At 46.1% G+C, this 27,112-nt stretch overlaps 1 protein-coding gene and 1 long non-coding RNA gene across 8 annotated transcripts in view; both read left to right on the forward strand.

Moving 5' to 3' along the window:
- Positions 1 to 27,112, forward strand: part of LOC117775158 — a 366,941-nt gene that overhangs the window by 178,551 nt on the left and 161,278 nt on the right. The window lies entirely within an intron of this gene.
- scn1lab (sodium channel, voltage-gated, type I like, alpha b) lies at positions 184 to 26,314 on the forward strand. Of its 7 annotated transcripts, none has more exons than XM_034605582.1 (27): positions 184 to 421; positions 4,965 to 5,284; positions 5,780 to 5,898; positions 6,108 to 6,197; positions 6,624 to 6,752; positions 7,334 to 7,425; positions 9,500 to 9,796; positions 10,449 to 10,512; positions 10,821 to 10,962; positions 11,050 to 11,256; positions 12,421 to 12,696; positions 13,238 to 13,579; positions 13,802 to 13,934; positions 14,039 to 14,277; positions 14,363 to 14,536; positions 15,046 to 15,402; positions 15,495 to 16,013; positions 19,026 to 19,203; positions 19,812 to 19,966; positions 20,085 to 20,258; positions 20,480 to 20,602; positions 21,387 to 21,662; positions 21,864 to 21,917; positions 22,001 to 22,138; positions 23,178 to 23,282; positions 23,367 to 23,637; positions 23,729 to 26,314. In XM_034605582.1, the coding sequence occupies exons 2-27, from the start codon at positions 5,018 to 5,020 to the stop codon at positions 24,919 to 24,921; spliced, it is 6,114 nt and encodes a 2,037-aa protein (XP_034461473.1). In that variant the 5' UTR covers positions 184 to 421; positions 4,965 to 5,017; the 3' UTR covers positions 24,922 to 26,314. The 7 variants fall into 7 exon arrangements, with proteins under 7 accessions (XP_034461473.1, XP_034461482.1, XP_034461466.1 ...); XM_034605591.1 differs by having other exon boundaries at positions 13,238 to 13,558; positions 23,729 to 24,921; XM_034605575.1 differs by lacking the exon at positions 7,334 to 7,425 and adding an exon at positions 7,671 to 7,762 and having other exon boundaries at positions 23,729 to 24,921.

Below are 27,112 nucleotides of genomic sequence, written 5' to 3' on the forward strand. Positions count from 1 at the left end.
CATGTTGGATGACAACCTGCAGGATTGTCAGAGTGAAATAAGAGATATAGATTGAATGCATTGTATTTATGGGTTTAAACAGTAAATCTGCATTAATTTAGATCTAAATTCGCAGCTCTACGTCACTACTGGTGTATTTTGGACATGTGGTGTTCGGGCCATCTTGTCACCGCTTCTCTCCCGTGCCCAACCAACCGGAAGCGCGCATTGATTTCTCAATGGCGAGTGCAGGCTGCTTTAAAGAAGAAGAAGGAGGGCAACCAGGAAAAAGACAAACCCACTAATCTCTTATTAAATCATTAACAAACCACCAGCGGGATTATTTACACGGTTTTCACGCTCACTCCTGAAACTGAGGATTATTCTTTCTGGATATGGGATCTACCTTCCAGGTCCCCACCTGCTGGGCACCATGATGGTGGTGAGTATCTTCTAATCACTCAAACAACGATTAACAACCGTCTTCACATGTTTTCTTTATAAAAACAAGAAGAACACATCCCCTATGTTTATATTTATTGTCATTTGTCCATGTTTGATTGAATGCACCTCCGCTAATTATGCTCGTGATGTATCCTGCCTCATTTATTCCTCGACATTTTGTTTTAATCACGCAGAGACTATAGTCCCCTCTCCCTTTAATGAAACTAATATATTAATTTAACACCATTTACAGCTATGATGCACATTTTCCTCCATTTCCAAACAGATTAAATGAACAAAAATGTCGTGTTGATCTTAAATATCAGCACCTCCACTCTCCTCCACCCTCTATTAGCAACAGGCCCTTTTTATTTTCGTGTTCTCTTCATGTGTGAAGCAGAAATCAGAGGTTTAATGAGGATATGACAGGAGGAGAAGGAGGAGGAAGAGGAGAAGGAGGAGGAAGAGGAGGAGGTGTTCTTGTGTTTTTGGTGATCCAGATGCTGCCTGTATAGATTTAGCACATCTGGCACACCGGGCACGCCCAGACTCATTGAGAACCATCCAGAGGTTTACAGGTGGTTTTAAACCCCTGGTCCTCCTCTGCACTTTGAGTTTGTACACATTTCACTTCATGCAGAAGATGATTTAAGCTCCCGGAGCCACAGTTAGAGGACCCCTCGGTTGGAGCTCCACGGACCCCAGGCTGGAGCTGCGTCGCTCCCCCGGCTCGTGTGCGTGTTTGCGCGGATCGCCTCTCTCTGGTCTCGCCCCTGGGAGTCCTGCCGCCGGTGGAGGAGGAGGTGGTTGTGCGGGGAAACAAGCTCTTGTTGTCGGTCGGAGAAATGCGACAAGTGTCGGTGTGTGGGCTCCTGGAGGTAAACGCGGAGACGTGATCAACATGGCGACAGCTTCTGCTCTATTTTGAATCCGCCGACAATTAAGGTATCGTCTGATTTCTGATTAGCCTTTAATGTCCTGGGCTCGTATCTGTGTCTGTTACATTAATACCATGAGATATATTGTCTTAAATATCTGCCACCTTCAGTATATCACAGGTAGGAGATGGTAGAAGAGCGGTGAGACCAGAACAATCGATAATTATCGATGAATCTCACATTGTTATTCCTTTGAAGATTAAAGACAGATTTTTGGAAAGTGGAAGTTGTGGTTTCAAACTCCTTATGTCTAGACACAAGACATTTAATTAAAAGTATCTTGTATAATAGTATATTATATGTTTGATGAAAATGATATTGTGATAATGAAAGATTTCGTTTTGCAGCCCAGCCCTATACTTAAAGTTCAATTAAAGACACACACATGCATGAATATCACAGATTAAACCGTTGTAATTGCAGATAAACGCATCCAGAGTGTCTCATCTGGGAGATTTTCCATTTGTTGTCTCAGGCAAACGTTGTTGTCCGGGCTGAGCTTTAAGCACCATGGACAGCTACGGCCTTTTGACACCACGTCAGCTGACATTTCAGTCATTCAGAGGAAATCTGAGCAGCTGAGGTAACACACGCAGCAAATGCCCGGCCGGCCTCCACACAGAGATGTTGTATTGTCGTTGGGTCTTTTCAAAAGGTCTGTGGCTCCATTTGTTTGTTTTCTGAAGCAGCTGCCCTCTTAAGCTTCAGTATCAGTGAAACATCTGCCCACGGAAACAAGAGAGCTTGTGTTTCCTTGCTTCAGGGCTCTGTAAACGAGGCATGGCCGGCTGCGGTGATGGGGATATATCGGGGACACGATATGGACCTAAAGGGCAAGTCTGCCTCGTGAGAATAATCACATGATTGTAGCAACATTAAAATAGTTTGTGGTTGCTTTGATTGTTCCTCCTGAAATGAGGCTTCACTCGTCTGAATTAGTGGGTATTGTTCTGTGTTTTTATTGTGAAATTGTGTGGTATAACTTCCCCACAGGCAGTATTTGTTTCCTGAGCTGCTGTGGAGGGAATCACATGTGTTAACTTTTGGACATTGTGGGGATCCTAATGGTTAGTGTGGACAGGGCAAACCGTCAGAATAAAAACTATCAGGGCTTCTTAAAGGTCTAAAAAGTCGTAGTTTTAGGCTACGTGTCATTTTAGAGGTGGAATATCAGAAATCCAAAGAGGTTGAGTAGTTTCTCAGTAGTAGTAGGTTGGAAATTTAGAATTCAGATGGAATGGGACTTTGTTTTCTTGCAATATTATGATTTTCGCCTCATTAAATTCCAACGTTATTCTTGTAATCTCAGATTTTCTTCCTTCAAAGCGCCTCTGATAATCATATTATATCAGGAGGGACAAGAAAAAATGCCACCCTGTCATTTACTTCTGGACCGCTGGCCCAGTGAAATTGCTAACAAGATTTAGAGCGTGACATAAGCCTTGCATCAAGGTTTCACGTCCATCATTCACGAGGCTGAGTGGTCGCTCTCTTTTGTGACGTTAGAAAACAGAAGATTAGCCTCGGCTGTCCAGAGGCTTTAGATTTCTTAGCAACAGTGTGAAAACACTTGAAAACCACAGATAACGCTTGAAGTGTCAACATCCTGTTTAAATGCTGCACAAACACCATAGGCTTATTCATGTGAATCACATGAGCGTAGAAATGTCACGTTATATGTGACCATGCTGATGGCGCTGAGGTGGGTGTGGATGTTCCACATACGGGGGTCGATCAGGCTTTCACAACCCCCCCAACCACCACCCAGCAGCGCTCGCCAGACGAGCTGTCAGGCCACACGTCACAACACGGGTCCCGGGGCAGTCTTCAGGACACGAGCAGATGTGTTTTATGAAACGCCCCTATGGGAGAAGCTGCAATTAATTCACATGTTATGGCCTGTGAATAACCTCGAGGCGCATTTAGCGGCTGCTGTGGCTTTGGAGTGAGTCTTTACATGTGTAACGATGGATGCTGCGTTTGGCTGTTTATCAGACGTATCTGATTTCCAAGCATGCTCTCTCAGTGTTGCCATTTTTAGGACTAAAGCTTCACCACAGTGTTTAAATGTTCAGATGTCACAGTGGAATTTTTACATCCAACACTGCATGAAAAACCAGATTTTCAGCCTCGTGAACGTCACAAATAACCTTTACACACTGTGTTACTGATACTTAAACTGCAAGGTCTCGAGTTCTGTCAAGATATAACACACGTTTTGAGCCGTTAAGCTTTTTACTGGTAGTTGGTAACTTAAATTAAGTTAGAAGTAGTAGCATGCCAATCTGTGCACGGTTTAATACTCTAGTTGAAATGCTTTGTAGATCACACAGTGTTCCAGAGATTCCCTTGAGTTGCTTGCTACTCGTACACAGGTTTTAATTTCAATACAACTGTCCTCTTGCTTTACCCTATAGCTTTCAAACTGAAAATAAAAAAAGGTTGTTGTTATGGAGGCGGCCTCTGCTTCTCCCAAAAAGAAAAAAGAAAAACCTGCTGACTAAAGGAGACACCATGCACTTTTGAGATTATTCTGCCAGAGAGAGGTTCCTGTTTTCTGGGCCAGGGTCCCAGGAGGAGCAGGGCTCACCTGTGGGAGCTGCAGGGACAGGGAGGCGCCAAGGACGTGCTGATAATGACTCACCAGGGTTTTGGGGGAAGATCTTGTTTTTGTGCCTTCCTGCTATTCCCTGTGAGAACGGAGATGGGCTTCTGGGTGGATAGAGAAGATGTCGGGGGTGAATCTGATATTGCTGCTGTGTAATGCTTCGACTAAAATCTATGAAAACAGTTAATTTATCCACTAATTAATCGTGCCATTACAGGAAAGTACTGAATGGAACTCTCTAAAAAACACTTTCTCCATGAAGCGATAAAGAGATTAAGACCGAGGAGTAAATGGGGGGAAATTGGTGAGATAATGTTCTCTTCAGAGTGTTTTTCTCTCGTGTTGTCCATGTCAGTTGTTGCTGGGTATTTCTGTGTCCCTGTGAATCAGCTGAAGGCGTGTCCTCAATGTCAGACCCCATATTTACTGTTTCCAAAGCGTCCGTCCTACCTGTGACCTCACTGCTTTCATTCCGCCCAGAGGTCAGCGTGAGACACATTTTCATTTCTTATTTTCTTGTTTCTGATCCATCCCAAAGTAAAATGAAGGCACATCATTATGTCAGCTTTGTGATTTGTCCACATGATGAATTCTAGTTATGAAACAGATTTCAGAGAGGCCAGCTGGAAACGTCACACCATTGTGTTATACACTTAGGCTCTCAAATTGGTATTAGTCACTCCGTCAACCATTTGCATTTGAAATGTGTCGTCTTTTATGTGCTTCTCTCCTCCCCGGCCTCTCCAACGCAGCTCTGGTCCTCCTCAATGTCCGTCTGTGTGTGTGATAAGACTCCTGTACCTGCAGATTCCACTGATTATCTGGTCCAAATGTAAAGGCAGCTGCTTTCAGACATGCACTTTGTGTTGTAATCACTGTAATTTATGTGGGCAGTTTCATGCTCACAGCTTGATCCAGGAAGATGAGTTGACCCCCAAAGGTGAACGTGCCGACTATTTCCAGAAGCCCTCTGACCCCTTCCCTTCTCGCTGCAGCTCCCTGCCCCAGCTGAGCCCCTCGCTGCCCTCTGAAGAAGCAGGATGACAAGATGGCACAGCTGCTTGTACCGCCCGGACCTGACAGCTTCCTCCCCTTCGTCCCCGAGTCGCTGGCCGCCATCGAGAGGCGCATCGCCGAGGAGGAGGCCCGGAGACCACGGGCGGAGCGCCGCAGCGACAGCGATGATGAAAATGGGCCGAAGCCCAATAGTGACCTGGAGGCGGGGAAATCTCTCCCCTTCATCTATGGGGACACCCCCTCCCACCTGGTGTCCACCCCTCTGGAGGACCTGGATACCTTCTACAGCAATCAGAAGGTCAGAGCTGTTATAGGAACCATTTGTCCTCCTTTACAGGGTGAAACAATACCTGGAAGATCTGTCCTTGACTCAGCTGGCCCCAAAGCATCATAACATGTGCTTTTTTGGCCTTAAATGCTTGAAGATAATTGCCCAATTATCTCAGAACCACATGAGCAGATGTAGGAACGTCCTCCCACGCTGAGGAAAAATAACATCCTGTCTCTCCTGTGAGCGCAGATCAGTTTTTAATAGAGGTTACAGGAAGCTGTCGCTCATTTTGGCACATTCAAGAGAATTGTAATGTTGGTCACTATTATTCATATGTTTAATGGATTTAATAGTTCCATTTAGGGTTTTGCACTCACAGAACTTTATAATTTGAGAATGACATCAGGTTCTTTCAGCCTTGTTTTCTTAAAGTTTTCTTCTTGGTTATTGTATTGAAGCAAGTTGCCTCTTTGTTTAGACGCTGTACAGACTTTAATTCATTCTCTCTTGTCTCTCTTCCAGACCTTCATAGTATTGAATCGGGGGAAGGCAATCTTCCGTTTCAATGCCACTCCTGCCTTGTACATCTTAAGCCCCTTCAACCCCCTAAGGAGGATAGCTATTAGAGTTTTAGTACACTCATATCCTTTCTGCTATGGTTTCAGCTTGATTCGGATTAAAGGGTTTATCAAACAAAGGAGGGATTTAAATGAGTTGATGTTAACGACTAAATGTCACTTATAGACTTTGTGTATAGACTTTGTACATAGACATACATCAGGCTTTTATATTTCTTGTGATAGTTTTCTTTGTCAAAAATCTGCCATTGTGTTCCTTAACTGTTTATCACTTTGTTCAGCATCTTGATCATGTTCACTATCCTGACCAACTGTGCTTTCATGACCCTCAGTAATCCCCCGGAATGGGCCAAGAATGTAGAGTGAGTCCAGCTTTTAATTGTCTCTTATTATTAATCAATATATCTATTGATTTATATGAATATGATAATGAAATCCCCCACACATAACAAAGATAATGCAAATGTCTCAGGATGACAAACAAGGTGCCATACATGTCAAGTTAAACAGAAAACGATGACAAAAACTTTGATTTCCACAGTCTGACCTGTACAACACCAAAATACTTCAATATCTCACAGGGACAATTTGCCTTTTCAAGCTGTACATGAGTCCCCTGTGTCCTGTTCACTGCAGCATTTTCAGGAGATAATATAATCACCAGAAAGCTTGTGAAGAACATGGTTGACTAATACGATTTGAGGAGGAAGGGATACATGCAATTTAAAAATGCAGCAGTGTCACCATCAACCAACGTGGTTACTCTCTGCCTGTGTTTTCATCTCCAGATACACATTCACAGGGATTTACACCTTCGAGTCCCTTATAAAAATCCTGGCCAGGGGCTTCTGTCTGGGGAAGTTCACTTTCCTGCGGGACCCGTGGAACTGGCTGGATTTCAGTGTTATCCTCATGGCGTAAGTATTATGACAAGCACGGTTAGGATCAGCTTAACATGATCTGGCGTAGATTAGCAGGCCAAATGCTTTTAATGCTAATCAGCCCAGCAGCCGATGAATTCCTGCTGAATGTGAGAAGAAGAGCGGAGAAATGATAATCTGTAGCTTATTGGTTTTAGAGTCGGGAACGGCAGCTCTGCTCCATAATGGATGTGAGCCCCCAAAGCATGTTGGCCCAGATTTGTGTCATGACTCAGTGACTTCAGCTACTTGTCCTGAAACCAAATAAAACTTCAGCGTGAGATTACAAAGGGAAAGGGATCATAGTATGTTTAGATATAATATATATATATTTCATTCTGATTGAATTTTAATGTAATTGGTAATGATTTTATAGTTTTTCCAATCTCTATTCAAGTGTGTGGTCAGTTTGAGAGGCTGATTTCACATTCCACTCAAACAGACCCTGCTCTTGAGTAAAGATTAGAAGAAAACCCCATAAGAGGTGGTTTTGCTCCTCAGATGTTTGTGTTTGTGCACGTGTTACTGGCTTCCTGCCTGTGCAATGCTGTGAAGTAACTGTGCATTTGATCCTGCAGGTATATAACAGAGTTTGTAAACCTAGGCAATGTTTCCGCTCTGCGCACATTCAGAGTATTGCGAGCTTTGAAAACTATCTCAGTAATACCAGGTAAGGCTGCCTGCGCCTGCCACCGGCACTCCTGCCTTTGTCCTCTGTGCGTGACCGTTTGCCGTCCCTTCCTCTCCCTCCTCTCCCTCCTTCCCCCTTCCCGTGACCCTCCCCTTGTCTCGTCACACCATGTGTGTGGGTGCCTGGTGTGTGTGTGTGTGTGTGCGTGTCTCCCACACCCCTTTTTTCCAAAATGCCCCAACTCCTGCTCCTCCTCCTCCTCCTCCTCCTCCCTTCCCTTACAGATATGTCACAGAGTTTGTGGACCTGGGCAATGTCTCAGCACTGCGAACCTTCAGGGTTCTGCGAGCCCTGAAAACTATATCAGTCATCCCAGGTGAGCGAGCCATCGCGGCGCCCCACAGGGTTTAATATAATGCTAACGGCTAACTGGCGTTCTGCAAACATCCGAGCACACCCCCCCGTCCCCTGCCCCCCTCTCAGCTCATCTCACTGTAGCTTAGCCTGATGACGCCCGTCGCCGTCCCTCCATGCTGCCTTCTTCCCAAGGCCAGTAAAAGCTGGAATCTGGCTCCAATCTGCACAGATTGACAGGATTCAAAGCTTTTCCACACATCCTTCAAGGCAAAATTCGTTTTGGTTGAAATCTATTCTTGCCTTGGGAGCCGTGCGAGTAGATTTTGTGCACCATTTGTTTTTCCTTTTTGCATGAGACATTGCAAAAGCCGATTTTCTGGTGGCAAGTACTTGTGTGTGTGTAGGGTTCCTCCTCTCTGTGTTTTCCTGTGCATGTCTTGTTCGATGTTGTGTGTTCCTTTTTGGAGAAGTTATGATTTGGTCAGTGGTGGCTGGGATGTGGCATTCTGAACACTCACACTACTCACATCACAAACTAACACAGAGGTCACATGCAAACCATCCATCCTCTAATTCCACCTCATGTTTGAGATTTCATTTACATTAAGTTTAAACATGTTGGGCTCGATTTGTGTCGCAGCGCAAAGCCCGGTGCAAGCAGTGCTCGTCTTTGCTACTTTGGTAATTACTGTGTTTTTGGAGAAGATTTAAAAGCAGCATTCTGCTAAAGACCAGCTCATTATTGTTGAGAAGAGAGATGCAAATAGATAAAATCATTGTGCAGGAATAAAAATAGTTTGACATTTAAAGTAACTCTCTCGTAACTGAAAGAAACTGGAGCCAGCAGTCAAGTCGAGTTTATTTATAAAGCACAACAACCACAGTTCACCACAGTGCTGCACAACAAGAGGAGACACAATGTGATTTGCAAGAAAGGGTAAAATAAAAAATGCTCAGCTTAGCACAACAGAAATGCTGTGTCCCAATTCAGGGGCTGAACCAAAATGAGATGATCTGGTCGTTAGTTACTTTAAGCTGCTGCACCCTGCTGTTTTTATATTTTGTCTGCAAGAAAGCAAATATGTGTATTTCCCAAAATGTTAAACTATTCCTCTATAATACAAACTAAATACTTAAATGAGCAACTGCTTCATGCAAATGTACTCACAGAAAACATAAAAGACATAAAAACACATCAGAGTGGTTCTCCTCTTTCCTCCCACTCTGAAATATTATCATTGGACTATTTCCCCCCCATGCATCACCACAGCTGCTGGAGAAAGATAAAGAGAATTACTGCAACTTCTAATCAGTAAAGTCCCCCCCCCCCCTTCAGTTTGTATTGCACTTCACTCACCGCTTGACCTTGTGAAGCGACTGCTGCGCGCTGCTCTTTGCGACTGCACTTAGAGCTCAGGTGAACACTTTCACTCCTGTTATAACCACAAGACGGATTTACAGAATATTATACTTGTGGAAAAAACAAACAAACAGAAACACTTTTTTTATTTACCATCATTTCCACTGAGACCAATACTGGCAGTGCCCACAGCACCATAACTCGTGGTTTATCCATTATTAGCATTGATCTGCCTGGTTCCTGTATGACCACAAACATACATGAGCCTCCGCTGCAGATCCTAATGGCTGCTTGCTGCTCTCACCTCTGCTGCTTCTCTCTACCAGCTCGTAACAAACAGGCAGTAATCATTCTGCGATGTCCCCTTCCCGTCCCCTCACCCTGTCCCACCTCCAGGCCTGAAGACCATTGTGGGCGCACTGATCCAGTCGGTAAAGAAGCTGTCGGACGTGATGATCCTCACGGTGTTCTGCCTCAGCGTCTTCGCCCTCATCGGCCTGCAGCTCTTCATGGGCAACCTGAGGCAGAAGTGTGTGCGTTATCCGTTTACCAGCAACGCCACCAACAGCAGCAACGTAACCAGTGACGACGACGACATGTTTTTCAACAACTCCCTGATGGACATCAACACTACGTTTGTGCAGAACGCCACAGAGAACCCCTTCAACTGGACGGAGTACATCAGCGATCCGGGTAAGTGACGCGGCGTGAAAGTGTTACATGTCTGCCAGGCGCACACAGAGGTTAACTAGGGTCAAGTTAGCTTCCTCCCCAGACAGCCTGAGTCAGATGCTGGCTACTGGATATGCAGAGATGGGTCAGTCGTGTTGGTGGTGGTTGTGTAGCGGAGGTCGGCCGTGATAGGGAGTGACAGCGATGGCTGGGAGCAGGGGCTGGTGGGAGAATGCGGCAAATGCGGCGAATAATCGCCTCAACAATAAAAGCCTCTAGTTTCACCCCCTCACTATCCTTCATCACTCTCCGATAGCCCATCTGTGTGGCAGCAGCAGCCTAAAGTGCTAGAGGAGGGTGAGTCACTGACGGTCAGCGGGACATAGAGGAGACAGGCACCAGCTACATGACAAGCTGATGCCAGAGTGAGAGAGGAAGAGCGGGGAGGGAGTGAGAGGCTGATTAGAATCACACAGATGTTTTTAAAGTCTGGCGTCACACCCGTTTCAGGGATGTAAAGTCATGTGCTTATGTCTCACACAAAAAAGCATTAGTGCCACTTAAAGGGGTGAAAATATGAGATTTTGAGAATAGAGTAATAATATTCCATTTCTTCATATCCACTGCTTGGCTCCTGTGTCTCTGACGTCCCACTGTCTCCTCTCTTCTCCAGATAATTACTATTACCTCCCTGGACGCAGGGATGCTCTGCTCTGTGGGAACGGCAGCGGTGCTGGGTAAGGCTCGACATGTTTTATTTATATGACCAATTAGACGCACCACAAAGCTGAGCATACACAATTAGTGTCTATGCTTTCCACCGCACTAAAACCAACTGGTTAACTGTGGCTGCGTTTCATGGGTTTTGGCGATGTTGAAACTTTTCCTTTATTCCTGTGCTGCTAATGGAAGATTTGCATCATTGCTGCATGAGACTAATAAATACCAGCTGATATTACCACAAGCCTCAGGGTTTGGAATTTTTAAATTTCTGTGTAAAAGTTGCACACGTGGTGCCTCCTAATGCAAAGTGTTGTCCTGACAGGCTCTGCCCAGAGGGTTTCACGTGTATGAAAGCGGGTCGTAATCCAGATTACGGCTACACCAGCTTCGACACCTTCAGCTGGGCCTTCCTCTCTCTGTTCCGACTCATGACCCAGGACTTCTGGGAAAACCTCTACCAGCAGGTTGGGTCGGATTCGTGTGATTGATGTCTGTATCTTAATAGAATATTTCCCAATCACTCTTCTCTTTGTTCCTCTCTGGACCGTCAGACTTTGCGTGCTGCGGGGAAACCCTACATGATCTTCTTCGTGCTGGTGATCTTCCTGGGCTCCTTCTACCTGGTCAACCTGATCCTTGCCGTGGTGGCCATGGCGTACGACGAGCAGAACCAGGCGACCATCGAGGAGGCGCAGCAGAAGGAGGAGGAGTTCCAGGCCATGCTGGAGCAACTGAAGAGACAGCAGGAGGAGGCACAGGCAGGAAATTTCATCTTCTCTCTCCTCATAATTCATTTAGAATCGTGTCCATGTCATCAGAGTGATTATCTCACTTGAGAAAAGGTTTAAGGTTCAAGAAGAGACAGAGATTTCATAACAGAGACGAGTGGATGGGAGAATCTGCCTCCATGTACCTGGGGACACTGTTGATTCTTTGGCTTAGAGTCTTGATCCAGCTGCTGTAAACAGTGTTGCCCCAGACAACTGAAGGACCCCCCCCCCCGTCTTTGATGACTGCGGCTCCCTTGGGGGTCAGGCGTCCTTGGTCGACCTTTAGAAAGTCAAATTAGCAGATGAACATCACAGCCAATCAGTGATGTTGAGGCCAGGACAACGAAGCCAGATCTATTCCTGCTGCACGTATATCACATGGCTGAATGCAACAGGTTCCGTGTCAGAGACTGAATCTGGAAAATATAGGAAATGGGAAATTTAGATTTGTAAATGTGAAACGAGTACAAGAGGTAGATACAGCAGAGGTTCCCGACTAGATCCACTTGATGAAAGTGGTGAATAAATGGTTTCATACAGTTGTTAGTAGGATAAACAGATAAAGAAATTAACCAAAGTAATCAAAGGTCGGCTTGTTTTTATCTTATCTGTTGAAAGCTTGTCTTCTCTATCGCTGCTCCGTTCTTCAGGGGCTGTTCTTCCAGGCTCAACACATTCATGTTGTTGTTGTTGTTGTTGTTGTTGTTGTTGTTGTTGTCGGCAGCAGAGGCAGACGTGGGCAAAGATAAAACCTTTTGTTTGAGGGAATTTAGAGTTTCAAACCTTGTAACCATAAAACAAATCTTTATTCTTTAAAACACCAGATTTGACCGACTCATATCCCCCGGTCCAGCTTTCAAAAAGCACCTAATGAAGATGACACTTCATCATGCATCATCTTCTTCTGCGATACTTGATTGGATTGGCTCATAAATTCATTTATTGTGTTGTTTCACTTCTCATCACATGAATATAAATGATATAAATGCAAGAATCCAGAAATCAGGCATCCATTTTTAGAAGGCGTCTGAGGCTCATTCGGCCGCTGCTCTCAGCTGCCAGCCTCTCTCCTCCGCTCCATTCCGAGAGAGCCTTTGAGACAGGCACCGGGGTCGCCATGACAACTGTGCTTTTGCTCCCATTGGCTGGCAGGTTGCCGCAGCAGCAGCCACAGAGAGCGGCGAGTACAGCGGGAGAGGGGGCCCCACCGCCGAGTCCTCCTCGGGGACGTCTAAGCTGAGCTCCAAGAGTGCCAAGGAGCGACGCAACAGGCGGAAGAAGAGGAAGCAGAGGGAAGAGGAGGAGGAGAGGGGGGTGCGCAAGTTCCACAAGTCAGAGTCCGAGGACAGCATCAAGCGCTCCAGCTTCCGCTTCTCTGTGGATGCCAACCGCCTCTCTTATGAGAAGAGATGCTCCTCGCCCAACCAGGTAGAAGCTTCCCCTGATCACAAATCAACCAATTAGGCTGATTGTAGTTTGTTTACACGGGTACGCCACATCATAATGTAATAAAAGAACTTTAACTTTATTTTCTGTTACAGTATCTAAGAGTCTAAGATTCCATTTTACTCTTTGGTTTTTGTTCAGATTATACACACAAACAAGATCTAATGTTTTAATTAGTGAAGATTTAACTCATACAGATGTATCCTTTTATTTCTTTCACTACTTATAATCTCTTAACCTCTTTGATTCTGCTCCGTTTAATTTAGTCTAAGCTGTTTTTAATATCCCTGTACAGCAGCTTGAATCTACCTCTGTGTGAAATGTTTATGACCTAAAATCTCTATTCCTCTAACTTTTAAAAAAGTTTAGGAAACTGCAAGTTGGTTGGTTTTTATCCCTCATTCCTCTTTTTTTACTTTCCAGGACGTCCCAACACTAAAAGTCTTCCTCCAGTATTTCAGGGTTTCACCTCCCCCCATCCTCTAACTCCATTTTCTCTTTATTGTCTCTCTTTCTCTCTCAGTCTCTCCTCAGTATCCGAGGGTCCCTGCTGTCTCCTCGGAGGAACAGCCGCGCCAGCCTCTTCAGCTTTCGCGGCCGGGCGCGCGACATGGGCTCCGAGAACGACTTCGCCGACGACGAGCACAGCACCTTCGAGGAGAGCGACAGTCGCCGCGGCTCCCTGTTCCTGCCGCGCCGCCTCGAGCGCCGCTGCAGCGCCGTCAGCCAGACGAGCCTCGGGGCGCCTCGGGTCATGCTGCCCGCCAACGGGAAGATGCACTGCGCCGTCGACTGCAACGGCGTGGTGTCGCTGGTCGGTGGAACGTCTGTAACAACCTCCCCTGTAGGTCTCCTGCTGCCTGAGGTGACTTCATTGTTTCATGCTTTATTTTCCCATTGACCTCCTTCAAGTTTATCTCCTAAAGTTCCTTTCTTGCTTTGCTGCCTCTCTCGCCAATCTATGGTTTTCAATTTTTCAATTTACTTTACTTTTTTGACATTTTCATCCTCACTCTCTAAATCCATTGAGCTCTACGGCACAGATGAATGTAAATCTTTTTCTTTGTGTTTAATTTTTTATTTCCAGGGAACAACGACAGACACTGAGTTAAAGAAACGCCGATCAGGATTTCACCAGCCGTCCATGGATTATCTGGATGAACCAGTGGGTCGGCAGAGAGCCATGAGTGTGGCCAGTATCCTCACCAACACCATGGAAGGTTTGGATCAGACTGCATATTGTTTAACCTTATGCCATAGCGTTTGAAATCTGAAGAGAATAGGGAGGTGGACACAAATAAATTCATTCATCTCTCTTTTGCAGAGCTTGAAGAGTCGAGACAGAAGTGCCCCCCCTGCTGGTATCGATTTGCCAACACCTGTCTGATCTGGGATTGTTATCCGGAGTGGCTGAAAATCAAGGAGGTGGTCAACATGGTGGTCATGGACCCCTTCGTGGATCTGGCCATCACCATCTGCATCGTGCTCAACACCCTGTTCATGGCCATGGAGCATTACCCCATGACGAAGGAATTCAACACTGTGCTCTTGGTTGGAAACCTGGCAAGTGTTGTCCGACTGGATTAAAGAAATACACTTGAAATACATCTCATGACACAGATTCAAACTTCAACTCTTCCCCCATCAGGTGTTCACCGGTATCTTCACAGCGGAGATGTGTTTCAAGATCATCGCCCTGGATCCCTACTACTACTTCCAGGAGGGCTGGAACATCTTTGACGGCATCATCGTTAGTCTGAGTCTGATGGAGCTCGGCCTGGCCAACGTGGAAGGCCTGTCTGTGCTCCGCTCCTTCAGACTGGTGAGAGCACGTAATGTCATTTATCTTATGAAGAGATCACATGAACCTGTGCTTCTAAGGTCAGGCTGATTACTGTCGTGTTCTTAATGAGGGGATGGGAGCTTCTGTGCAATATGACTCCACCGAGAGTTGCTGAGGCCTCTGGGGCTCGGTTTGTTTTTCTCCGCTCACCTGATATGTGCTGCAGTACAGCGGGGCCACGGTTAAGGATCGTTTATAATAGAAATATGTACAAGGTGATTTAAGTTAAATTTATACGAATAAAAATGTCCATCAGCTTTCAGACAGTGGTTTCAATCATCTAACTTTTGGCAAAAAAGAAAATAATCATATTTAAAAAAATGTCAAACTAATAATTTTTTACAATTAATATATTTAAAAAGCCCTGTGTTTAGGAGTTATACATATAATTACTTTTCAACGTTTGTCTGTTCATTAAAACTAATTCATATTGATAGTTATAGTGGTTATTCCTCTATGAAATGCTGACCTTTCCTTTGTTCAAACAGCTGAGGGTCTTCAAACTGGCCAAGTCGTGGCCCACCTTGAACATGCTGATTAAGATCATCGGTAACTCGGTGGGCGCTCTGGGGAACCTGACGCTGGTGCTCGCCATCATCGTCTTCATCTTCGCCGTGGTGGGCATGCAGCTGTTTGGCAAGAGCTACAAGGAGTTTGTGTGCAACATCTCCGACGACTGTCAGCTGCCGCGCTGGCACATGCACGACTTCTTCCACTCCTTCCTCATCGTGTTCCGGGTGCTGTGTGGAGAGTGGATCGAGACCATGTGGGACTGCATGGAGGTGGCAGGGCAGTCCATGTGCCTGATAGTCTTCATGATGGTCATGGTCATTGGAAACCTTGTGGTACGTTGTGCTGTGTATTAAGGCCATATTCTCTCCAGAAGGCACAGCTAGAGGAAGGTGAGGAGATGTTGATGATATGAATTTCTTCCCAGGTCCTAAACCTGTTCCTGGCTCTCCTCCTGAGCTCATTCAGCGCTGACAACCTGGCAGCCACTGACGACGACAGCGAGATGAACAACCTGCAGATCGCCGTGGGCCGCATCCAGCGGGGCATCGCGTTCATCAAATCTGCCGTGCGGCAGTTCCTCCAGAGCCACTGCTTCGGCGGGGGCAGCAAGGGATCCGGTCTGACCGAGGAGAGCAAACCCCTGGACGAACTGCACAGCAACGGCAAAGGCAACTGTATCTCTAATCACACCACACTGGAGATCACCAAAGAGCCCAGTAGGGTGTACATGACAGAGGGCAACGGGCGGCCAGGAGGGGGGCTGGTGGTCGGGGTCAGGGACACGGTGGTGAAGTACCCCATCGAGGAATGTGACTACATGTCATTTATTCACAACCCCAGCCTCACGGTCACTGTGCCCATCGCTGTGGGCGAGTCAGACTTTGAGAACCTGAACACGGAAGATTTCAGCAGCGACTCGTCGGACGTGGAGGGCAGCAAGGAGGTAAGATGAATGAATGATCGACTGTCAGGTTGAGGGACATCTCTAGAGTCGTGCAGCTTTCGTGTGTGTTTAGTTCCTTTATATGTGTATAAATAATATAAGTTAATATATTAAATTTCAACTTCCAATTCGCCTCAGCATTAATATAGCTTGTTCTTATCCTCGACTGTCATTTTGTGCTTCTCTTATCGGTTCTAGCACCGTTTAGGTCTTAAGATCAATTATCAATTTAGCAGCAGTATCGTAAAAGAACCCAACGCTACTTCCAACTAAAGTCAGCTGATGGATATATTGAGGGAATCTGCTGGAATTGAGGAATAACGACTTACTTGCTTTTGACCTGTGTATCAGCTTCACTTTCTAGATGTGCTCATTAGAGTGTGTGTGTCAGTGTGTTTCTGTGTTTGTGTACAGTGTTAACACAGTTGACTCACCAACACAAACACCTGCTATAGAGACTAATTTAATGAAGCAGCAAACCTAGAATTTAAAGATCTATGTCTGCTGCACAACAGAAATCAGAAATCAAACCTTCTACCGTTTGAACACAATCAATACTTTTGGTGATGTATTGCCTCAGAGCAGATGCCAGGTGTTGTGTTCCGTGTTGCCAGGCTGACGGAGCATCGGGACGCTGCTCCCCGGTGATGTCAACCTGCCACTGTGGGTGTGGTGCCAATTCTCCGCGGTTCAAAACAACTCCGGAGACTAATCTTAGCCGTGGCACCACATGTTCCATATATGGATCGGCAGTGACTCCCTGACTTGACGCCCTGTAGCAAGGGGCTGGTGAATTCTAGATATATATAGATGGATGGATTTATGCTGTTTTTGTGCCTGTTGTGAGAGATGAGTGTCACATGTCACGATAAAGTCTGCGTCTTCTCAGGAAAATGCATTCAGGGAAATGATGTCTGTGGCCACTGTGCCTTGTGGGCTGACTGGTGCGTGTGACTTACTGTGTCTAACCCCCCGTTTGTTATTGCAGCCGTGTCACAGACGCTCTCAAGGTTTTCAGTGAGAGGAGACTTGTAAGACCACTTTATTGTACCATAGCACTAACCATGAGGACTGCCTCTGCCATCTACAGACAAACTACATATGTTTTCTCATACCTTCAATGGATTGCCCATTTTTTCCGTTCTTTGCCTGGTCTGCCCTCCGTCCCCCAACCCCACCCTCTTTGCTTTATTACCCCACCCCACCCCTCTCCCGTACAGCAGCTCCCTCAATGCTGTAAGTCCTCCCTTTACCCCCCCCCCCCCCCCCTTCATGATTTATCTCCAAACATCAGGCTGTATTGCAGTTACAAACCATTAGGAATGAGCAACACCACCTTTTTTTTCCCATTGATATTCAAACTCATCTGAACTCATGATGTTTGCTTTTGATTTCATTGCTTGGTTTTCACTTGGTTTTTGGGACTTGATTGGCATCCGACACTCCGAGCGTGAGAATGAAGGAAGAGAGGCGGTGGAGGGAGAGGAGGAGACGAGGAGAAAAAAAACAAATTGAGAGAGATGGAATGGAGGAATGAATTTTGCTGTATAGTCGGACAAAATTCATTTGTCCGGTTCATTGCCCATAAACACACACATGAAATACTTGTTTTCTGGGATATTCACGTTTTCGTGGAAGATTCTTTACTGAATTCTTTCCAAGGAGATTGAAACACAAATGAATCGGTGCATATTTTTGCAGAGTTGCAAAACATATAACACACGGCAGTTGTCTCAAATATAGAATTGGAAATTATAAAAATGCAAAAAAAACAACACAGAATTATATTTGGCTTATTTCCTGTGCTTGTATGCCTGTGTTATTCCTTTTTTGTTTCACTGCAACTATCTTGACACTTGTAGAACTATAGCCATTAAAATCTGACATTTCCTATAGTGATGAAAACACGGTAGGTAAAGAGTATAAATAATCAGCCATGTGCAGAAGAGGTAAGATGGGTCTGCAGGAGAAAACGAGCGGGAAGGGAAACCTTTCCAGAAAACGATGCACTCGTGAGCAGCATGCTTCCATCATTCCCATGCTGTATTAGCTGGGTCCCACAGCAATCAGGGCTGCTGCACTGTCTAGGATGACATGTTCCTATCCTCCACACACCAGGCAGATCAGACACGAGGCCACGCGGCACCATGTTTACCCAAATAGAAACACAAGACACCAAAAAGCCTCACACACTATGCAGATGATGTTGTAATGTACATTACTGCGAGATAACTTCAGGGGTTCAGAGGAGAGAGAGAGAGACGATAAACTTTACAACAGCAGCAACACCTGCACATCACTTAGTCCTGAATGTTTTCTGGGTCTGTCATGGGAACAAAAGACAAATGCCAGACCACATGCTGTCTTATAAACAGTGCACAGTACTGGTTTTTGCTGGTAAGCTAATGTGGTTATCCGTCTACTTCAACATAAACAGAAGAAGCTTGTACACTGCTTTCAAGGAATGGAAATAACGTGTTTTCATGTCACTGAAGAAAAGGTGTAGCACTCATTCTGTGGGCGGGACTCTAGCTTTGAGGGGCGGGGACACTGTTTTTCCACCATTTTGGAAATGGGACAAACTCCAGACAAATTGATTGGGGATAATTTTTTTCAGTGCACATGAAAATACTTGAGCACATGTTCTGCTTGGTTCTATTTCAGGCTTGGATTGATAATGCACCAGAATACTGCATGCACTCTTCCTCAGAATGAGGTCACATCAAATGTACCTACAGTGCATTTCCACACGGGTTAACCCCCCCCCCACCCCCCACGTCATGTGTTCCCACATAATCTGATTTGAGCCATCAGATAAAACTGATAACAAAGCCTGTAGGTACATTTGATCGATGCTGCATGATGATGATGATGATGATGATGATGCAGTGACTTTAAAGAGCCCAACGCTGTGAGCTATCACAGTGTCAGGTTTCCAGTTGTGGCACTGGAGTGAATCACAACCAACTCAGAAGGTTGGCTCCTATAACCTCTGATCCTCTGTGATTCCAGACTCGGCAGTTTAACCTCTCATCTTCTTCCCGGCCCGTGCAGAAGCTCGACACAGAGCCCAAGCGTCTGAGCTCATCGGAGGGGAGCACGGTTGATATCCGGCCCCCGGGAGACGGGGTTGACTCGGTGGAGCTGGAGCCGGAGGAGTCTATGGAACCGGAGGCCTGCTTCACAGAGGGTGAGGGGGACGCGAGGGGGACGGGCAGAGAGGATGATGGGTAGACGGGGAAAAGTGGGCCAGCGCGAGAGACGTGGGAGAGGAAACGCTTCAGCAGCACATTTCAAGACGTGGAGTAAATCGCATTAACTGCTTGTGCTCAGCCCCCGTGTGCTGAATGACAGTGAATACTAATGCTCAGCAGGACAGAAAGAGAAGTAGACTGTGGGATTCTCTTGGTTTGAAATGTAACCTGACATTTTATCCGACACAGCTCCAGCACAATTCTGGATGTGCAAACACTTCTTCAGTCATTCATGAAACGTTAAATAAATGCATCTTTTTGTGGCTTGGTGATAAGATACTGGAGGTGGAGCATTCACCTTCTGTTGGGAATGTCACAAATAGGATTAGTATTTAGTTGTTGTGCTTATATTGCATTCACTTTGTTTCATATTATTACGAGAATATAGAATAAAAACCTGATTTTAAAAAACAAACGCTAAAAAGAAAAAAGAAAACACATCTTTTAAAGATATAAACTCTCCTGTTCTGCAGTGTTTGAATGACACCTGACTGCAGAAGGAACCTGGACACTCCTTTTTATCACCCATCTCTTTTGCCCGTAGGCTGTGTGAGTAAGTTCCAGTGCTGCCAGATCAACGAGGATAACGACCATTATAAGAACTGGTGGAATCTGAGGAAGACCTGCTTCATCATAGTGGAGCACAACTGGTTTGAGTCCTTCATCATATTTATGATCCTGCTCAGCAGTGGGGCGCTGGTGAGCAAACGTTGATGTGTATTTACAGTTGACTGCTTGTGCTTATTTAACCCACGATTCATGTTGATGTCCCAGAATTCCCTTCTTCACACCTTGTTGCTTCTTCCCCTCTGCACAGGCATTCGAGGACGTTTACATCGAGCAGCGGAGGACCATCAAGACGATGCTGGAGTACTCGGACAAGGTCTTTACTTATGTCTTCATCCTGGAAATGCTGCTGAAGTGGGTGGCATACGGCTTCGTCAAGTACTTCACCAACGCCTGGTGCTGGCTTGACTTCCTCATCGTAGACGTATGTATATTGTCGGATGGATTCATGCTGTGGAAATCTTCTTCACAGTCGTTGTACATGTGCTGTGATTCATTTTGTAATGCTCCATGATGTCTGTAATGCTGCTCAGACGAATCATTCATGGAAAATACAGCCTCTTATAAGGCCAGCACTTTGCAGAGGAACCTTTTTTTCACATCTCACCTTTGACCCTGCTCGTCTCTGTCATTATCTCCTCTCAGGTGTCCCTGGTGAGCCTCGTAGCCAACACTATGGGCTACTCGGAGCTTACCGCTATCAAATCTCTGAGGACGCTACGAGCCCTCCGGCCCCTGAGGGCCCTGTCTCGGTTTGAGGGCATGAGGGTAAGAGCACAAGGATTAACAGCGACTTTTAATTAGTGTTATTCTACAAACAAGCTAATTAGCAGTAGATTAGTAGTTAGTTAGTAGTCTTATTAAGAAGGCTAATATTTGTCTTAATCATGGAAGTTCATGTGTGGAAAGCTCTGCAGTATAATTTATATTTCCACGTGTAGAATGCAGGTGAACCTGTGACACGTCGGACAGAAATGTTGTTTATAAAGCTCTTAAGACTGCACGCCTGTCTGACTCCTGTAAAGTTATCTCTTCCTTATGATTCCGCTCTTGTACTTCTCTCTATCTGCATGACTGTCTTCACATCGTGTCACTGGATTACTGTACACTGCTGTTTTCTGACGTTCTTTTCTGATGTTGCTCGTGTGGTGCCTTTGACCTGTAATGTTTTTCTTTGTTGTGTGTCTTTTTTCATTTGCAGTCAAACAAAATGTTGTGACTTCATCCCGCCTCTCTAAGGTTTTTTTCCGTTTTTTTGCTTTCTTACCTATCAAATGTAAACTCTCACCTCTCCACTCTCTTCTTTCCAACTGTCAAATTCTCTCTGTAGACGTGCATGGTGGTAAGAGCTTCACGTGTGCACACGTAACATATTAAACACAGCTCTGAATAATATATGAACACTTTGAATTTGTAAGTCAGTGTTGGCTCTATAGCTCTGAAGGCATCAATCAAATCCAGCAGTTAAGTGATTAGATGATTGTCATGGCCACTTATCCAAAATCAGACATGGACAGGAGAGCGCTGAGTTTGTGTGCTTCGACCTCTCCAGGTCGTGGTGAACGCGCTGCTGGGCGCCATCCCCTCCATCATGAACGTGCTGCTGGTCTGCCTCATCTTCTGGCTCATCTTCAGCATCATGGGTGTCAACCTGTTCGCGGGGAAGTACTACTACTGCGTCAACACCACCTCGGACGAGGTCTTCCCCATCCACATCGTCAACAACAAGACGGACTGCCTGAACCTGATCAACGACAGCGGCCGCTGGAAGAACGTCAAAATCAACTTTGACAATGTGGGGGCCGGGTACCTGGCTCTGCTGCAAGTGGTGAGCTTCAGCAAAAGTTGGCAGCACTAACCCATAATTTACACCCTCAGTTTAGGATTAAGATATTTTATTACATTCTAGCCTCAAATCTTAAGAACGCCCTGAGAGAATTTCTTCAAAATTTATGCAATCCCCTTTTTGCCCAAACAACTTCTCTATATGTTAATCAAGCAGCTTTAACTTTTCCTCATCTCCTCCTAGGCAACGTTTAAGGGTTGGATGGACATCATGTACGCAGCCGTGGACTCTCGAGACGTAAGAGACTTTTATGTCCGACTGAACGAGCAGATGCACAATCAGCTGAGATATACATATTTAATGTATCTGTCTTTTTACAGTTGGAAGATCAGCCCAAATATGAAGTGAACCTGTACATGTACCTCTACTTTGTCATCTTCATCATCTTCGGCTCCTTCTTCACCCTCAACCTGTTCATTGGTGTCATCATCGACAACTTCAACCAGCAGAAGAAAAAGATGAGTTGCATTGAGTAACTTTCTCTTAAAATCTCAGTCCCACAACATCAGATACTTACAGTAATTGGTATGCTACTACTTTTATATACAGATATTTTAAACCTCCTGCAGAAATTATTTTTTAATATACTAGAACGTGTTGCCTGGCCCTAACTGTAGCCCTGGCTTTAATAGATGCTGTGATATTTCAAATTGAACATGAAATCTCAGGCAAGGTCTGGAAGAAGAAGCACAGATTTATCCAAGGCAGAGCCCCAGCTGTGTTCAAGAAAGAACTGAGCTGCAGAATAATCATTATCTGGAGCACTTTGAGGACCCTCACCCCTGCCGAGGATTACTGAGGCTGCGTGACTCGCTGAGAAACACCCTGCCTGCGCGCGCACACACACACACACACACACACACACACACACACACATCTAGTGTCACAGAGAACGCAGTTTGGAAATCTGCCCTCCATTCAACCGAGCGCTAACGAGCAGGATTGGCAACGCCCAAGAGTAGGGAGCAGAGGGGGAGGAGGTGGAGAGGGTGAGAGGTGGTGGGGAGGGGGTTCCGTGCCGCCGCCGCCGGGGACGACTTGACTGACTGACTGAGGGACTGAGACACCGCATCAGTTGGTGTGCTTCAGCAGCCCCACAGCCACGGTGTCACACAGATGGTTGTTCAGTGGTGACACCAGTCTTCCCTCCAGACATGCATCTTGCACTCAGAGTGTGATACTGAGCAGGGGAAGTCATGTCTTTGATTAATGAGAGCACAGCGACCGTGCCGGCTCAAAGAAAAACATTATTACTGACGTTATTCTGCTCAATCGTGATGCAGAAAGTCTCATCTGGATATATAAGGGGGATTAAATACACTTCACCTGCAGCAAGATTTATTGCCATGTAGGATTTTGAGCAAGAACAAAATGTACCAGGACACAGATCCTGCAAACTTACTTAATTTCATTTAACACATAATCAAGACGCTGCGTCACATGTAACTTTGCTTTGTCGTTCACGGTTTTAACCAAGTTCTTCTGTTCCCCCTTTACTTTGGAGGTCAGGACATTTTCATGACTGAAGAACAGAAGAAATACTACAACGCCATGAAGAAGCTGGGCTCCAAGAAACCACAGAAACCGATACCTCGACCGACAGTAAGACCCGACACACTCAGATTTCATGCTCCGCTCTGCTGTCACTTCTTGGACCACGTGTGAAATCTCCTCCTCTTCCCTCAGAACGCTTTCCAAGGCTGCGTGTTCGACTGCATCACAAAGCAGGCGTTCGACATCGTCATCATGATCCTCATCTGCCTCAACATGGTGACCATGATGGTGGAGACCGACGACCAGACGAAGGAGATGGACGACATCCTCTACCTGATCAACATGGTCTTCATCGTGCTCTTCACTGGGGAGAGCGTGCTCAAGATGATCTCCCTGCGTCACTATTACTTCACGATTGGCTGGAACATATTTGACTTTGTGGTGGTGATCCTGTCCATCGTGGGTGAGGACATATTGTAAGGCGTCTTTGCTTTCCAGTGGACTTGCAGTGACATTTTGTGCTGAATGTGTTTGTTTTCTTTTTGCTTCTACAGGAATGTTTTTATCCGAAGTTATCGAGAAATACTTTGTGTCCCCAACGCTGTTCCGAGTGATCCGTCTGGCCAGGATAGGCCGCATCCTCCGTCTCATCAAAGGCGCCAAGGGCATCCGGACGCTCCTCTTCGCCCTCATGATGTCGCTCCCCGCCCTCTTCAACATCGGCCTCCTCCTCTTCCTCGTCATGTTCATCTACGCCATCTTCGGGATGTCCAACTTCGCCTATGTCAAGCGTGAATCAGGAATCGATGACATGTTCAATTTCGAGACCTTCGGGAACAGTATGATCTGTTTGTTTCAGATCACCACCTCAGCCGGGTGGGACAGCCTCCTGGCGCCCATACTGAACAAACGGGAGCCCGACTGCGACAGCCGGATGGAGCACCCGGGCAACAATTACAAAGGCAACTGCGGCAACCCGTCGGTGGGCATCTTCTTCTTCGTCAGCTACATAATTATCTGCTTTCTCATCGTGGTCAACATGTACATCGCCGTCATCCTGGAGAACTTCAGCGTGGCCACGGAGGAGAGCGCCGAGCCGCTGAGCGAGGATGACTTCGAGATGTTCTACGAGGTGTGGGAGCGCTTCGATCCAGGCGCCACTCAGTTCATGGAGTACAGCAAGCTTTCTGACTTTGCAGACGCTCTAGACCCGCCGCTGCGCATGCCCAAGCCCAACATGATCCATCTCATCTCCATGGATCTGCCGATGGTGAGTGGCGAGCGAATCCACTGTCTTGACATCCTGTTCGCCTTCACCAAGCGCGTGCTGGGCGAAGGCGGCGAGATGGACGTGTTGCGCGGGCAGATGGAGGAGCGCTTCATGGCCTCCAACCCCTCTAAGGTGTCTTACGAGCCCATCACCACCACCCTGCGCCGCAAACAAGAGGACATGTCGGCTGTCATTATCCAGAGAGCCTTCCGCCGCTACATGATCTGTCTGGCCATGAAGAAGGCGTCCACCCTCTACAAGGAGAAGCTGAAGGAGGGCATCCGCGACCCCGACAAGGACGTGATGGTCATCAGCAAGTTCACTGAGAACTCCACCTCGGACAAAACGGACATGACGCCGTCCACGGCCTCCCCGCCCTCCTACAACAGCGTGACGAAATCGGACAAGGACAAATACGAGAAGGAGAACAGGGAGAAGGAAAACAAAGGAAAAGACTCGAAAGAACGAAAGAAATAGACTTTTTTTTTTTTTTAAAGGAACAAAACATTCAAATCAGAGACATGAGAGAAATTTGTTTACAGCTTCTGAGGGCGGGTAGATAGACCTACGCTTGTGTGTGGATTGTGGAGGAATGCTCCGCCAGGGAGGCCTAAGAATCTGAGTGTGGTTTGATGGGTCTGCTCAGAGCGGAGATGTGGAAATGAATGATCCAGCAGACACTGCCAGAGTCGAGTGGAACATGATAGAGCCTCTCTGCAAATCGCTTGTGATTTTCCTATTGGTTGTTGTTACTATCTGACACACTTGAGTGTACTGTTAAGTTGTCTGTAGCTAGTGCTGCTGCTACTAATATAAATCCAGTGTCTTGAATTTAACAATAGCTGTATCACTTAACGAGTACTCTGCATTTTCTTGTTTGTTTTCTTTTGGTTTTAAGATTTTCCTTTTTTATGAGAAAGAATGTTTTCTACTTTTTTGTGTCTTTATCGTGAGAATGTGTCCACTGCTTTCACTGTTGTAAAATCACCAAGGGCAGAACAAGTCGATGCTGGAAACTACGACAGCCATGTGAAGCTGGTACGATGCAGGGTCAGGACCACGTCAACGCTAGATCAAGTGCAATGGACAGATACACACACACACACACACACACACACACACCAGTGATTGTTCAAATCTGTATTGTGCTTCTGTCTGAACGGCCATCTCCCCCATTTCAATACGATACACAAGTCTCTAGATTCAGAGAAGCTGAATGTATGCAAGCAGAAGGAATGAGATACATGTTTGACATTCAGGGAAACGTGCCTGGTTTCGTTATTGCGAGAGTGAGATGAGAAGATTTCATCAATTTAGCTGCTGGCATCCGGAAAGGCTCATTTATACTCAACGCAAGATTCTGACTCTTTTCATAGGTAAAGGCTGCAAAACTGAGCTTTAACACTGGACTCACGTGTGTGAGATGCGTTAACACCCGACGGTGGTCGTCCCCGACACTTGGCACTGACGCCATCGTCATAGCAGCAACAATCACAGTTGGCTTTTGTGTTTTTACGTAAATATATGGTCAAGTAGAATTGGTAATATGAAAGTAAAGGAGAAAGAGGATCTTCGGCTGATACCTCAACCCCCAGTAAACCTTGACATTTGAGTTTTTTACTGAACTAAGCAGAAGCGACATGATCATTTCTGGGCATTAAAAGCATTTTTCAGCTTTGCAGTGAACCAGTTATTTTCTTCTTCAGCTTTAGCTAAGATACAAACACGAGAACAGCATCAATCTCCTCATCCAACTCTTGACGACAAATCCGTACGTTTCCCTAAAATGTCGGAGTGATTTCCTGGAGGTGACGCACACATGTGATCGTTTCATCCGCTGTCGTATTGCAGTGTCTCTTCTAACAGACTCCTTGTCTCCCACCCCCCCCCCCCCTCTCCTCCGTCCCACCTCCTCCAGAGCTCTTGTAAAGAAATGATCTCAAGTAATAAAATATACTTAAAAAGGAACAACGTCAATCTCTCTAACTGCTCGAATGAAGGTTATAATGTCACAACTTGTTTGTTTGACGTTCATGTTGTTTTTGTACTGTAAATAATATCCGGGCCCACAGTATATCTAAGAGCCCTTTTTATCCCCCACTGCTATGTAACACCACATGTAAGTGTGTGTGGGAGAGAAAGTTTGCACGTGTCTGTGTCTGTATGTGAGTGTTGTTTATGTTCTGCTGCAGTTGCGAAACTTCAAACTTCAGTCATTACGTGATGACGGCAGCCTTGGACAGGAAGTCACGTCATCAGACGGTTGCTCAACCGGGTACAGCCCTGCCCGCCAGCCTCAGCCCCCAGCCTCTGTCCCGGCACCAGGTCTTTGTAGCGTTCAGATTCTCTCTCAAATGCCTCCTCGCACCCCGCGGCACAGTCAGCTCCACTTGGATGATCTTCTTTCCTTCAGTATAGAACAGGACTGCATCTAGACAACATCTGGAAACTGGAGCCAACTTTTGCTCTTGAGTTGATGTTTCCCGGTTCTCTCCTGCTCCAGAATGTCAGCGAGCACAGTCTGTACTTTGTCGTGGCTCCACAAGTATCTGCCCTGGGTCGGAGCAATCATGGTGCCCATTTGCCCACAGAGCTTGCACATCGGGCCGCCTCTTCTACCCCAAATGTGCAGGTTCACAGGGGTGTGAAGGGGGTCGTAGACGGCCCT

This window comes from Hippoglossus hippoglossus, chromosome 2 (genome assembly GCF_009819705.1).
Source record: "Hippoglossus hippoglossus isolate fHipHip1 chromosome 2, fHipHip1.pri, whole genome shotgun sequence".
In the NCBI taxonomy this organism is placed as follows: domain Eukaryota; kingdom Metazoa; phylum Chordata; class Actinopteri; order Pleuronectiformes; family Pleuronectidae; genus Hippoglossus; species Hippoglossus hippoglossus.